Genomic DNA, 14,505 nt, shown 5'->3' on the forward strand with positions numbered 1-14,505 from the left:
TGCCCAAAGCCGTCTCTTTCACTGACTTTCAGCTGCCAAACGGCATTAAGAGAAGCTACAAAACATACTAAGTTACTTTCCCTGATATAACCAACCTGTGCTAGCTATTTCTACTGCTGACAAAGGGTTACTGGGTTGCACAGAAGAAGAGGCATGAGCAATTGTCTCTTAAGACATTGCCTAGCCTGTGAAAGTTTCAACCTTAGGCCATAAGAGCCAGCTGATCGACAGCAGAAACAAAACCTTGGCCACTTCAGGTGGTTCCAGTTTATCCGCAAGACACATGCCAAACCCTGCCCTACTTGATGAACTGTTCTCATATCTTCATCCCCAGAGATTGCAGCCTAAAGAGGTGATGGAAAAAAACAACGTTCAGCACTATGCTCTTGGGGTCTGGTGTCCAAGAGATGAAAGCAATCATGCTGTTTCCTAACAGAGATACTTTAATCTCAAATGTGTTTTCCACTGTTCATTTGTGTAACTGCTCGCCAGGAGGGTCATGCTGTGCTCTTGCCTATCATTAGAAATACGAAGGACACCAAGACCAAAGGCAGAGGAATCCCAGATCTTCTCTTAGCCAGCGAATTCAGCCTCAGAGTACGCTCTGCAGGCAAGAGATCTAGGGACAGCCCTCGAGCATACAGGACTTTTCCCAAATGTGATAAATCTTATTTTGTAATGAAATGACAAATGCTCTGGCTCTGCACAGAGAACAGTGTAACAGCTGGAATAACAGATCAAGGGACAGCAAAACTCTTTGGGATATTGCTGGCAGTCACGCAGCAGCTAATAACAAACCCCAAAAGCAAGAAGAGACCCATACCCCCTTGCATCCAGTCACCCCCAGCCCGCACAAGGTGCTGCCAGCCCACTCACTCCGGGGCAGCACTTCTCACAGAGAAGCACCCACACAGGGACCCCCAGGCCACACAAAAGGGTGCAGGACAGAGCAAAGCCAGCAGCACACACACATGGCTGCATGAGGACATCTCCTCCAGCTTTCACCAATGCCGAGCCTGGAGATGTGGCAGCATTTGAGCACTCCTTCTTCCCCATCCTCCTCACTGGACTCCCTTCTTCACATCTTAGACTGTACAGCTCCGTCCGTCCTCATGGACAGAGGTCCATCCACCCACACTGCACTCAAGGTACCTATGCTCAGACATGCCCCGCTCCCTGCTGTCCTTCCACCCCTCTCCCCTGAGCAGATGCACCCAGCAGCATCAGGAGTAGTGAGTCTTCTTGCCCTGGTCTACAACACAGCACATCCAGAGTCAGCAACTGGCAAGACACTGCCTGAATGAGCAAATTTTAAAAATAACAGAATCTCTTGGGACTTAGTCGGCATCATGCAGGAAACCGGATTAGCTCAGCTACAATCCACAGTGAGAAATATATTGAGTCAGCAAAGGTAAAGGCAACAGTAGACCAGGAAAATCTCTTGGTTCGGTGCCGCTGTCAACTGTTCGACGTCCATCCGGGTAACGTCCCAGCAAACCTTCCCTCAAAATCAAAGGGGGTTTGGCCACCTGATAGGTATCTACCTGCTTCTGCAGGTCTAATGTTCACGTACCACTGAGAACAGCAAAGCAGAGCCCCACCTCTGTCCTACCTGTGGAATAAGATGAGCTTTTCCATACATGTCATTCTCCGGACATTAAGTACTTCCTTTGGGGACTCTCAAGAAACTAGAGAAGATAAGATGCCTAGATCCCTATGTGGGGTACAAATGCACTTCTAGCTTCTGAGATCCAGTGTTCACCTCAGTTCAGCTCAAAGTGGTTTTGGTCTAGCAGGCAATGAAGTTGAAGGAAGACAAGGCAATGTGAGAAGTGCAATGTGAGAAGTCCAAGGGGACCATAAACATGCTAAGCCAAAGGCAGTGTTGTCAAAAATCTATTTTTCTCCTCTTCAACTCTTCACTTCCAAGAAGATATTAATATATTCTCAGCGCACTCGACTTGCTTGCCACTCCTGGGATGCAATCATCTACTCAGCCAAAAACGGAGCCACTTCAAAGCCAGTATGCAATACAGCTGCCCTCACGCACTCTGCATGTGGATGTCTACGCACGCTTTCACATGCCGTGCGCCAAATGCATTCGCACAGGACACGCGGACACATGGAAGGTGTGCAGTGGCAGAGAAGCACACTCAGCTCTGTATGCCCATGTACACAGGCACCACACCTGGCAAAGCAGGACCACCCTCGGGACAGCTGTATGAGGGATTTCAGTGACGGTCCGTGTAGGGCCACTGTGGGAAATTACAGGCTGCACACGGCTGTGAGAACGCGACCTTGGAGAGGGGACCTAGGTGGGTTGCTATCTCAGAGAGGGGGGCCAGGAGGGTTGTTATTGAGCAGGGTGTTGCTGCTGTCCGGGAACCGCTGTTAGCCAGCAGGGCACGTACTTGGCAGCCTTGCTGCGTGCGCTGGCCACGCGTGCACCAACACCTGGCCAGTACTCTGCCACTGAATCTGCTGAGGGTATAAACAGAGGCGGCTCGGAGCAGAGGGAGAGAGAAAGGACCCAGAGCTCACTCTACAAACAACAGGGGATGCCCTGAAGGTGCTGCGCCTACCTCCCTTCTCTGCTCTGACCCTGATCATCACCCTCCTGCTCGACGGTGTCTGCGGCTTAGTCGGGTTGGTGAGACTCTCACAAAGGGAAAACAATACACTGGTAACTGCTTATGCTAGGGACTGTAACTGCTTATGCTGGTAACTGCTTTATGCAAGGTTATAATAGAGCAATAAATACTGTTGTGCTTTTAAATATCATATGCTGGGTGATCTTTGTGCATAGGAATCCTACGAACCGGCTACAACAGCGTGTTCCTCCCGGTTATCCCCACGCAGAGCACAGTCAGGTATCTTCAGCTACCCCAACTAGAGCTGCTCCAACAAAATGCTAAATGTGCAGCTTCTGCACCCTTGGATGCACGGTGCAATTAATGGGTCAAAATAACATTGTAACATGCTTCGGGGCTGAAATCCTGACTTCTCTGGACCTTGAGAACTCAATTTAGCATCTCTCTGCCCCAGGGGAACATCACAGGCATCACCTCTTTCCATCCCTCCATGAACAGTCCCTACGAGCAGAGCCACCAGCCCTGGGCAGCTCTCCCACCTAACAGACACTCCCCAGTTGACACTGCACAGGGGTTTGAATGAAGAAATCTGGAGGGAGTCTTACCACGTGTGTTGTTCCCTGCAAAGGGAATAGGACAGACTACAAAGGAAGAGCTCTTCTAGGGGGCCCAAGTTAGCACGAGCAGGCTGCCAGGCTGCTCTCATCTTCAGCAAACGAGGCAACGCCTGATCTTCATATCTGCCAGTATCCCTGCCAGCCTCGCATTTCAATCAGAATTTGATTTTAGCAGCTGCTTTCTCTCTCTCAGACACGCACATACACACACAAACGCACCCCCTCAAGCAGCTTTAAAATTCAAGCTTAGCTGGGTAGGCAGGGCCTCTTGTAAAGCACTTGGGACTTGGGGAGGGAGGGAGCTTCAAAATTTCAGAGGATTATTGCCTTATGCCAGGGTTTGAGAGGGCTCAATCCCTGACCTCCTTGCTCTATCAGTTCTTGAGACAGCACTACTAAACTCATATCGGCACTGCAGAGGAAAAAAGCAAGATAAATAGAGGAAAACAGGCAGCAGGGGATGCCTAAGGCTGGCTGACATGATTTGCAACAGCTAGAGAAGTCTGCTGGAGGCTCTTACCTCTCATCCAGCCACTACCCTCTCATCTACTCTCCTCATCCCCGATTTCACCTCTCTGCTTCACCGCTGTCACGAGCACAAACCCCAGCTCAGGCCGGTGCTGGCTGTGACTTGCAGTCCCAGCCTAGCCTGCAAGCCACAACAGCATCTGCGCTTCTATTAAACCCAACGGAGCGTTTGGGAGGTGGAGGTCAGCCTAAGCAGCATATGGGGCAATGGCGTGGTGAATACCGGCCTCCCCAGGAGCTGTCTGCCGCAGATGGAACAAGCCCAGGAGCCATCACGATGAAATCTTCTGGCTGGGGGCGACGCATCCTCCCTGTCGGCTTTCCAAGCCGCTGAGCAATACTGGAAACCTCAGCTCCTCTCCTTGCCGTGTACACGCCTAGCACTGACTCACTCACTGCCGTTTTGGTCCTGCGGTTTGCTGGTGGGAGTTGCAGAAGGTGGGATGTGGCGATGAGGTAATCCCAATGGCGTGTGGCTACTGCGGCAGATAGGGACTAGCCACCCACTCCAGCGGCATGAGCTGGCTGCGCATGTTCTGTACGTGCCACCTAGATCCAGGTCCAATCTGCTGTTGTGGTCACAGGGAATTTCAACCTTGACTCTTGGTGGGGATGTGATATACCACCATGGAACCATACATGGTCCTCTTCTGGAGAAAGACATCTCTTCATATGGTACAAGGGCTTAGTCAGCCTGCAACCAGGAATGCAGTCAACAGCAGGGAAACACAGGCAGGTCGCCAGGAGTGATGCTCCAGCAGTGAGATCTTCCAGGATGAAGGACACGACATGGTCTACAGAAGCCATAGCATTTCCCTGGCTGAAATCACTCACAAGCCAAGCATGAGGTTGCAGCCCTGTGATGGCCAAAGGCAGGCAAGGAGAGCCACCACGGTTCCTCCAGCTCAGATTCCTCAGAGCACTGCGATTCCTCTTCATCTGAAACCATTCCACTGGCTGTGATTTAAAAACAAAATCAATCCAGCAAACATTGCTAAGCAACTGGCTGTCATTGCCATATCCCACCCTGCTGAAAGTATTTGCCCTCTCCATGACCTTCTGGCAAGGAGCTTGCTGCTCAGTCCTTGCCAGATTTTGCATATTCAGCTATTGTTGGCAAGTCCAGATGCTTGGCTGGATTAGCAAAGAAAACTCCAAGAAATCTTCTGCAACCATCCTGGTGAAAAACACCCCACAGAGAAGCTGTAACGAGCAGCACTCCCACGTCCCAGGCACTGAGATCAGGACTGTGAGGTGCTGGTCTCTGGGCATTATCATGGTCTGCAGGCCTGTGAGTCTTGGTGCTGCCGTGCATCATACAAAGGGGATAAGAGATGGAGAGCAAACATGCTGAAAACCTGGTCAGAGAGCAGAGCAAGCTGCTTTGGGCAACATCATCTGGCTGAGAGGCTGAAGGAGAGCCTGTTTGCCCATGGGGACGTGCTCAAGAGGTGGGTAAGACCCTCTGCAAAGTCTCCTGCCCCCCATGCAAACTTTCTTCGGGAATACCAGCTGGGAAGGAGCACCTCGGCACAGCTCCCAGCACAGTGGTGCCCCTTGGTGTGGGGCCTGTGCCAGGATGCACCTTCTCCCAAGGTCAGCTGGAGCAGAACTGAGGTCTGACTCTTTGGGTTCACTTTCATACAAACAAGCCTAAGCACTTCCAGTCTGGCTCTTACAAAGCAGCCTAAGTCAAGTTTGCCACTGAAACCAAGTCCCTCTCTAAGCACAGCCTCCGGCACGTCATGCAGCACGAGCCCTGGGGGTTTCCTATTCTTTGCGCTAGCCCAGTCTGCAGTACTCTGCTCTCCCCTTTGCAGGAGTGACTTCTCCTAGTCAACTCCATGCTGAAATCTCTTTACATGTTCTTGCACAGCCACTGGCAATTTCTCCCTGCTTTAAGAGAAAGGAGATGCTTTCCCACCCAGCTCCACTGGGCTGTTCAGGACCTGCTCCCAGGTTGCACAGTAGTGCCAGAGGATCACCTGCAGCAGCTCTCTGGATACCTGTGCTGTGAGCAAGGCTTTATTTCCAGAGGGGGCTTTGCAAACTCAGCACCTTCGTCTCCCCCTTGACGACCATGCCCAGACCCTTCTCCTTCCTCCATCCCACTCATCAGTGCCTGCCTCCCCTGGATCTCCCAGCAGCCCCATTTCCTCCGTGGCTGCTCTAATGCTCGGCTAATGGTGCATCATCCGCAGCATTGTTCAGACATATTCAATAAATCAGAATCCAATTACCGGGTTAAGGAAATTGGAAGTAAATGCAATTAGCCCCAGCCCCTCCCACGTGCTGTGCCCTTGCTTCCTCCTTAATGAGAACTTTTCTTTCGCAGAAGCACTCAGCACCGCATCCGCCCGCCCAGGAACAAGGTGGCTGCCACCGCACAGCGGGGGTACGGTGAGGGGGCAGCAGAGTCAATCTTCCCTTTTAATAGGGCAGATGGTTAATATCCCTGGCATTAATTCTCTCCAGGAATAGCACACTCGCTCTCTGCTCAGCTATAACAGGCGTCCGTCAGGGCTGACAGCTCCTCTCCAGAGAAAGGAGCATCTGGTCCTTACTACAAAAAGGAGCTGAAAGAATAAATAAAAAAGCACATTGCTTGCTTTAGGGCTGGAGAACTGGTGCTGTTTGAGCATTTCAGCCTAAGTGCTGCATTTGGACTGGAATAAGGGAAATTCAGAGTCCAGTCAGATGCTGGGAGTTGAGTTACTCTGACCTTGGAGCAAGGTACTGTGGTTGGGTCCAGCACCAGGCTCCTACCAGAACAGAACTTTCACCCAAGGGGCTCCCAGAAGAAGGCAGGAGAGGACAGCTGCTGCCAGTGTGCTAGGACATAATGCCAGGCATAGCTCCTTGGGAAAGGCTTGCACCGGCTGTGGGCTGAGGACCGCCAGCGGGGGCCAGGCATCATATGCTATGCCCTCAGAGGACAAGGAGGAAAACTGCATCGGGGGAAACACGGGGGTATTTCCTACACTAGCAGGACACAATTAACCCCACTGGCCATGAACAGCAGCCTGCAGCTGCAAAGGGCAACTTTTCCCTAACAAGTTTGGAAAGGTGGCTGGAGGGAGGCTACAGCTGCGCTCACAGCAAGCAGGGGTGCACCACAACTCCCACACCACCCCCTCACTGACAGCAGCAAGGGAGCACTGGTCCCGCAAGGCAACCCTCACTGCAATTCGTCCCTGCCTCCCTCGGCGTCCTTTGGGAGCCAAAGGATATTTTGGACCCCCATGGCGCTGGAGTTGCTAGTAACCCAAAGAGTTCTACCTTCCTCTCCCCCTCCCTCAGCAATAGTCCCTTATTCCCACATTAACTCCTCCCTCTGCAGAGCAAAATAAGTGCTCAACAGTTATTTTATCCCCTTTGCACCATTTCATTGCATCCTCTGCAGAGCTAGCATTCCCAGCACCATGGAGACATGCTCTCACACACCCATTACTTTTCTGAAGGAGAGAAAAAAAAAAAAAAGGCTTTTCCTTTTTCCTTTCTTTCCCTATAGTCCTGGAATAATTTATACAGATTTTGATTGATAGGCTTAACACTGCCAGACATGCCAAGAAATCAAGCAAAGTGAAAGATTCAATCCTAAAAATACAACCCAGGTAGAACCAATCCCAAGAGCACCCACTGGGCAGACCCACCTAGCATCCCAAAACCACGGCCCTGAAGAGGAATGGGACTATCCACCCATATAATGAAGCTTCACGAGGAAGATCAGGAGAAACCAGGGGGGAGGCAGAACCTGTGATGGCGGGTGTCACGGACGGCGCGGTCACTGGGGATCCTCTCGCTCTCCCGTTGGTTAAAGGCATGGAGCCGGTACGGGTCCTCGCCGCCCTTCCACCTCCGGGCATTCAGGTACCTTCTCTCTTCAAACTGATCCCAAAGGTCGTCCCAGTCCACGTATGAGCTCTGCGGGCACAAAGTCAGCCCCGTTAAAGAGAGGAGAGACCAGAGGACACCTGACCCCACTCTGGAGGTCCTCCCAAGCCCTGCCGAAGGTCAGTCGGCCCCACGGTATGGGCAAGCATCACAAGAGCAGGCTAACAAGGAGCCTCATTAGGTCTTCAGGTTTTGGTTTTCTCCTAGGTCTTGAAACAGCATGTCAAAGACAGCCTGCCAATTTGAATTTAAAATGACTGATCTGAAACAAAATTCAGGTCTCTTGTGGATCACCCTCTCAAACAGCACAGTTTCAAGAAATATAAAAGCGCAAAGGTCTCTTTGGGGTTTTAATTTCTCTCCAGCCAAAAAACAAAGGTATTTTACACCACATGCCCACTCACCCCTGCAACCCTTCAGGCAGGAAAGGGCCATCAGACGGGAGCAGTTTCATCAAGCACATCCACAGCTGTACCCTGGCCCCCAGCTGGAATCAGCAATGGGATCTTGGAAGAAGAGGGTCACGGTCCTCCCAGCCCAATTTCAGTTAGTCTTTGCCACAACAAGTCTCCCACCAAGGACTCCAGCCCTACTCACAGGGAGAAGAGTGGGCAACTATGTGCCCATGCAGTCCCCTCCCTCCAAAAGGATGGAGGAGCTGCATTTCGGGGTTACAGCTGTTGAGGGGTTTAAGCTTCCCTTGGTGGCTTGGTGCCATCAGGGATTTAAGCATCCCTCAGCAGTGTGGTGCCATCGGGGGGTTTAAGCATTCCTCAGCAGCATGATGCTGTCAAGGGAGGGGTTTAAGCATCCCCCTGCGTCAGGGTGCATGAGGAAGCGAGCACAATGCAGCGCCGATAAGATCTCATCCTTACAGCAGCACAACCTCTTTGATCTCAGCCTACGTGTAACACGGGCAGATGCAAACATTTACAGACATCTCAGCCCTAAAGAAAATTGTGATCTTATCCAATAATTGATCTTTTCTTCTTCTTTTCTTTTTTTTTTCCCCCCTCCTCAGTTCACACCATCTCAAAGCCAATTTTGGCTGCTAATAGCGCAAAATCAAGCTTTTGAAATGGGCGATTTTTATCCCATAATTGATTTTACTCGCATCTGGCAGAACGTTTTCTCCAGTTATAGGAAGGGAGGAGGGAGCACCAGCTCTTGCAAGTGAACCACAGCAGAACCAAGCTGGGTGTCTCCAGCTACACAGTGCCCCACATTCCCCTGGGTCACAGCAACATGAGTACCCCCAAAAAAGCCGACAGAGCCCAAGGATGCAGAGGTTTCCAGATACAGGGTCACATTCATCCTCCCCTTGTGTGACCCCATCGCCTTCTCAGGAGCTCCTCCAGCACTTACCCCAGTGCAGGGAAGATCAGAAGAAACCCTTGAGCCACCAGCTGTCCTGGGAGAAAGTTATTCAGGACCAAGAGAAAGTTATTCAAGGCTGGGAGAAAGTTATGAAACCAGTAAGGTCACTGTAGGAGGTTTATGAGGAGGATGTAGGTAACACGCCTGCGTTGGGAAGACCAACGTACAAAGGGTGATAAATATTGTTTATGTTTTTTCTAAGGCATCTTGCAAAATGTGATTTACCACCACAGTAAAAGATCAGGGAAAAGTGAGCCGATTGCATCGCGGAGCCACCGACAGCCTGACGTTTTAAGATTTCATGATGACCCTGAGGGGCCTGGCACCACTAAAACAACTGCTATGCAGTTGCAGTTCCTAAATTTTAACACTGTGAAGAAAAGTAAAAGTTGGTTTTACCAAACTTAATAAGAAAATAAATGGCTTTTAAAAGTGACCACATAGCATTTAAGGCTGTTGGATGTGTAGATATGTTGTGGGGTTTTTTTTTCATGTTAGTTAAACCAAATAGCCTTGGATCGGCTAGAAGGGTGCAGCTGGGCAAGCATCCAAAGGCTGGAGCAGGAGAGCTGGCAGGTTCCTAGGAGAAGCTGTAGCTCCAGGAAAATTGGAGCTTCTGCAAGCACTGCAAGGCAGCGAGAAGGCCAGTAGAAGCAGGGAATTGGCACACAGGAGGGTCCTGGTACATGCTTCAAGGTCTAGGATGGCATTTCCCCAGCATCCATTTATCCCTGCTACCATCCTGTTACTGGGGGATCCCAGTGGTAAACAAACACATGGACAAATACCAGTGCCTTATCCCATGGCTTTCGCTCCTCACTCTGCCTGGATATTCCTTGCATACAAGGGTCGCATTCTTGGTTTACACTGCTAATTTACACACTAATACCTCTGTAAAATCTCCACTTGAAAGACATCAGCCCACCTTGATTGACCCAGACTCTCCTTTTTGGGTTGAGAAAAGCTATCAGTAGGCTGGTTCCTAAATATCAGGTTGTTGGGGATGATGAATATCAGAAGCCCTGGGATTCAAAAATAAGGGACTTTCTAAGAGAAGCAAAACCGAGGACACCTGATGGTGGGGAGACAATAAGGAACACCTGGTGGTGGTTAGAGGAACTACAGGTATAAAAGCATGGAAACGGGAAGAATGGGGGCTCTCTGCCTACCTTGCAGTAGAGTCTGAGGCAACGACTGAGACTTTGCTCTAACAACTGGACTACACTCTAAACAACTACGCACTGACATTGGGTAGCTAAATACACACCTGAAATCAAGAGCAAATAGAGACTAAAGAGTTATTTTAACCACTACCTGGCCACAAAACAAGCTCAGGGACTACGTTAACTTTCTCAGCCAGAAGCAAATACTCAGGTTTGGTCATTCTCGTTCAATCCACACCTCCTGTCCAAACCTTCTTGGTGTTCTTCAGCTTTCCATCCAGAGGTCCCTGCAAACCTAGCTGAAATCAGAGCAGGATGCTCAGACACACACACCCACCGACCTCTGCAACAAAATACCTGCACAAAGCGGTGAGGGAAAGCAAGGCAGTGTTCCCGGATGAAAAGCTCCCAGCTACACAAGTAGTGGGAGGCAGGAGACCTCCCTGACCTGCACGCAGGGACTCACCTGTTTCCTGGCACCTAATCAGGGGTGGGGAAAGTGAGTTAAAACAGAAGGAGAAATCCCCTTTGCTCACCCAGGGACAGCACATCAGTTACAGGTTACTGGATAAGGTCTTTATTATAATATTTCCACCATGTATTATCACCTCTTCCTCACACCAGAATTCTGTCTTGGGAGTTATTTAACTGATGTGCAGAAATCTAAATTTAATTTATTATGATCTAACTCACTTTAGAAGCCAAATTACCCTGCACTAGAAAAGGATCAAGTCAATACTCCACTTGCCTTTCTATTTATCTTCTACAGGGCTCCTCTCTCCAAGTTTCATATTCATTTTCTTTCATGTACTAGTAATAAATTTTCCTTTTTTTCCTGGGATTAGGTAATTTCTCTTTCAACATTGCAGTTTAATGGCTGGTATTAATTATAGGAAACACAGTCAATGCTTAAAAGAGTTTGAAAGACTCAACAAATCTGCAGGAAAGAGAGGAAAAAAATATCTAACGGGTGGCCAGCCACTCTTGGCAAACAAGTGCCGCCCCTTCTGACACAGCACTCAGGGGGACTCATGGGGGGGTCAATGAGAGGGATCCCGCCAGTCAAAGAGACATGGACAAAACTCATTGTGGAGAGGAGCTCCCATCTGAGGGCAGGGCTCAGGAGCCTTTTCTCCTTCACCAGCTTGATAAAAGTACCCTTCCAAAAGCACCCGCTAAAGGCACCCCCTAAAACCTCCAGCCACCTCTCGCCAGTGAAAGGCAAACAGCAAATCCCCAGAGCAAGCACAGAGGCAGCTTCTCACTGCAACTGTACATTAAAAAGCAAAAGCTCCTCGGTGCAAAGATGTAATTCATCATCTGCCTCTTAAATCATGGCTCAGAAACAAAAAAAAAAAACCAAAAAAAAAAAAAATTTAAAAACAAAAAAAGCAGTAGTGCTACCAGGGGACAGCAGGTCATTAGTGGTAAAACTACAATTTTCTGGCAACTGCTAATGCCTTGTTTATGTGGATTTCTGCAAATATGACATTTTAATGGCATAATAATTGTGTGATTACAGTACAGCAGGGATTGCTGGAGTGGGAAGGAGGAACGAACAACCTAGCCAGTTGCTGCTATGGACCCGCAGCATCCCCACGGGATGCTCTGCCCTCCCCTGCCTGCACCCCTCGCCGGTACCGGAGGCCCGAGGCTGGACACTGCACAGCACGTTGTGGCAGCGCCTTGGCCACAGTGAGGCTGCCCAACGGGCAAAGGGCATTTTGGGTGAAAAGTCTGGGCCAAGTGGAGCAGACAGTGACTGGGGACGGGCAGGTCATGCTGATCTCCAGGGCCAGCCTCCAGCTGCCCAGGGAGAAAAGGAGTGGGCGGCACAAGCCAAAAGTGGACTCTGATTCACTTTCTTCTGTCGTGGCACTGTTTTAAAATAGAGAACTTAAGCCTTTGCTAAAATAAAAGCTGTTTTCCTTTTGGGGCTGCTGAGTGTTGCTGTTAGATCAAGGTGAACTGAACTGCCACCATGCTCATCCTTTCAGGAGGCAGCAAACCCAAGCCAGCTCAGGAGCCGGCAGAGCCGCTGGCATTTGACAAGGAGCACCAGGCTTTGCCCAGTCAAAGGGGTTTTGCCGGTGCAGGTGCAATGATGACCCCAAGGGGGTCTGGCAGTGGCCAAATGTGCCTCTATAGTCCCCCTTCACACCCAGTTTTCCCTGGAAAATCTCATCCCTACATAATCCTTGACTGAGCACTCGCTGCTGAGCCTCCGTCCTGCCTTTCCTGGGACTCAGGCACTAAAAAAAGAAGGGAAAGGAGGGAAGGGCAAAATAAAAAAAAATACATCAGTCTAGCAAAAGCTCCAATAAACAAGCAAAAACTCCAGAAACTCAGATGCCCTGCGGCATGTCACTACCCAGCCATGCTCGGTCACTCTTCTGCCTGCAGAGGGTTGGAGCATGAGTGCGTGTTCGGCAAGGCTCGGGGGCACTGGAGGCGGAGGGCAATCTTTCAGCAGAAACTGCAACCAGGCATTATACAAATGAGATATAAATGTCTCGCTGAAGCATGGGGCCCCTGCAAGCAGGAAGTTCAATTACAGAGCTGTTACTGACCGAGGTGCTAATGCCATCTGAAAGGATTATAATAATTCAAACAGGGTAGGGCTCATCCCTCCTCATGCCCCAGTGCCAGTGCATGCATTAAGAGGGCCAGCAGCCCCAAAGAGGAAAGAATCAGGGCAGCATCACTCTGCCTCCATCCTCTTCCTGTCTCCCCAAACAGCCCAGATGGCGCATCGAGGTAGGAGATCCTTCAGGTGAGCTTTGGTGTAGTTTTCCCAACATTAGAGCCCAGTAGCTTGGCCTAGCCCAGTGTGTGCACAGTGCTGTGCATCCCGATGGGCTCATGCCCAAGATACAAGCGGGAGACAGACAGAGCACCATGGTCACGCTCTTTGCCCTCTCTGAAGAGCGTGTGGTGGTACAAAAATCAGGCTATGGGTCTCTGGAGAACAGATTTGATATCCGTTCTGCAGCATGTCCTGCAAGTGCATTGGGTACTGCAGGAGTAAATTGGCACAGACCCTGGCAGGGTCACATCCCACATCTCCTTTCTCTTATTCCCCTTCCCCAAAGTGCACATCCCTCAAGCCAGTTAAGCACTTAAATACAAATTTAAGCAACACCAGGCATTTGGAGGAGCCCGCAGAAATCCCTGTTTAAATGCTTGAAGTTAAGTACTTGCTTAAGTGCTTCATTGGCTCAGTGCCGTCTTCTCCAGTTTTGTGCTGACACCAACCAGGCATTAGAAATGGAGGTAGCTCTGGACCCCAGCTATCATCCAGCCTTATTTAGTCTTCTGCCCTGTAGCAAATTTAGCTCCAGTTCACTTATTTGACAGATGTGAAGCTCCTCTCCCTCTTGCATCAGTACCTGGGCACAACAACCTTGGTGGCTGTTCCTCCAGGACCCCCACAAGGACGCACGGCAGGCCTACGCGTGCCCCAAGGAAGATCAGCATCTCCTGCTGCTTGGGGGCGATTTACCGCCTCTCAAGGGAGCTCTGCAGATCAGAGTCTGCTCTGACCCCACTTGCTGTTAGAAGAAACGCACACACACAAAAAAATCAAATATAATATTAATACGGATACCTAATTAAAGCAAAGCACTTCTGCAGCAAAGCCTCTCCTGCAGCTGAGGTCCCTGGAGAAGCTCTGAGCGTTCACCATTAAGCTTCTCACTGCCACTGACCTTCCCCTGCTTGCACACATCCACAAGCATGCTGCTCCATCTTCAAAGAATGGAGCATCACCTCCTCCTCTGCTAGCTCGGCAGGGAACACGAGTCCTTGAGGACCTTCCAGAAAGCGTCCCACTTTCGCACTTGGCCCTGAGGCCAAGGCCATGTTATCACCAACTTTGCTGCCCACCACCCAGTTTCCTTTATCTGTCTTCTTCCAAACCCCCACCCCAACACCCACTCCCATGTGGGCAGTGTCTGGATCTCTCCTGTGGTGCACGCACACATTTACGCAATCAAGACACCTACTGCATCAGGCAGCAAGACTGACAAAGACTGCAAAGTGGCCATGGAAAAAGACTTGACCTTCAGGAACTGGAAGAAGATTTGACTTTTAAGAACTACAGCTGCAACCACTGCCTGGAAGGAAACATCCCCATTCAGGCTCTGGAGAAGGCTCTTCAGTGTCTTCCTCTCGCCGTCCCCACACTCAACTAGCATTAGCACAGGCTGTTGGCCACTGATTCAGTGCAAGGAGCTGATCCAGGGTTAGGGCACCTGGGCCATCGTTAAGTTCATCACAGCTAGAACCAACTCATGGTGTATCTTCTTGTTTGTATCCGTGGTAAATTATATACAC

General features: G+C 50.2%; 1 protein-coding gene across 1 annotated transcript in view; it reads right to left on the reverse strand.

Moving 5' to 3' along the window:
• GALNT14 (polypeptide N-acetylgalactosaminyltransferase 14) overlaps positions 1 to 14,505 on the reverse strand; it is a 101,655-nt gene that overhangs the window by 53,646 nt on the left and 33,504 nt on the right. Inside the window, exon 2 of the mRNA XM_086744582.1 lies at positions 7,491 to 7,660. Coding sequence (XP_086600708.1) covers positions 7,491 to 7,660 — 170 coding nt within the window. The remainder of the gene's footprint in view (positions 1 to 7,490; positions 7,661 to 14,505) is intronic.

The sequence above is a fragment of the Chlamydotis macqueenii genome, chromosome 3, assembly GCF_036417535.1.
Source record: "Chlamydotis macqueenii isolate bChlMac1 chromosome 3, bChlMac1.mat, whole genome shotgun sequence".
NCBI lineage: Eukaryota > Metazoa > Chordata > Aves > Otidiformes > Otididae > Chlamydotis > Chlamydotis macqueenii.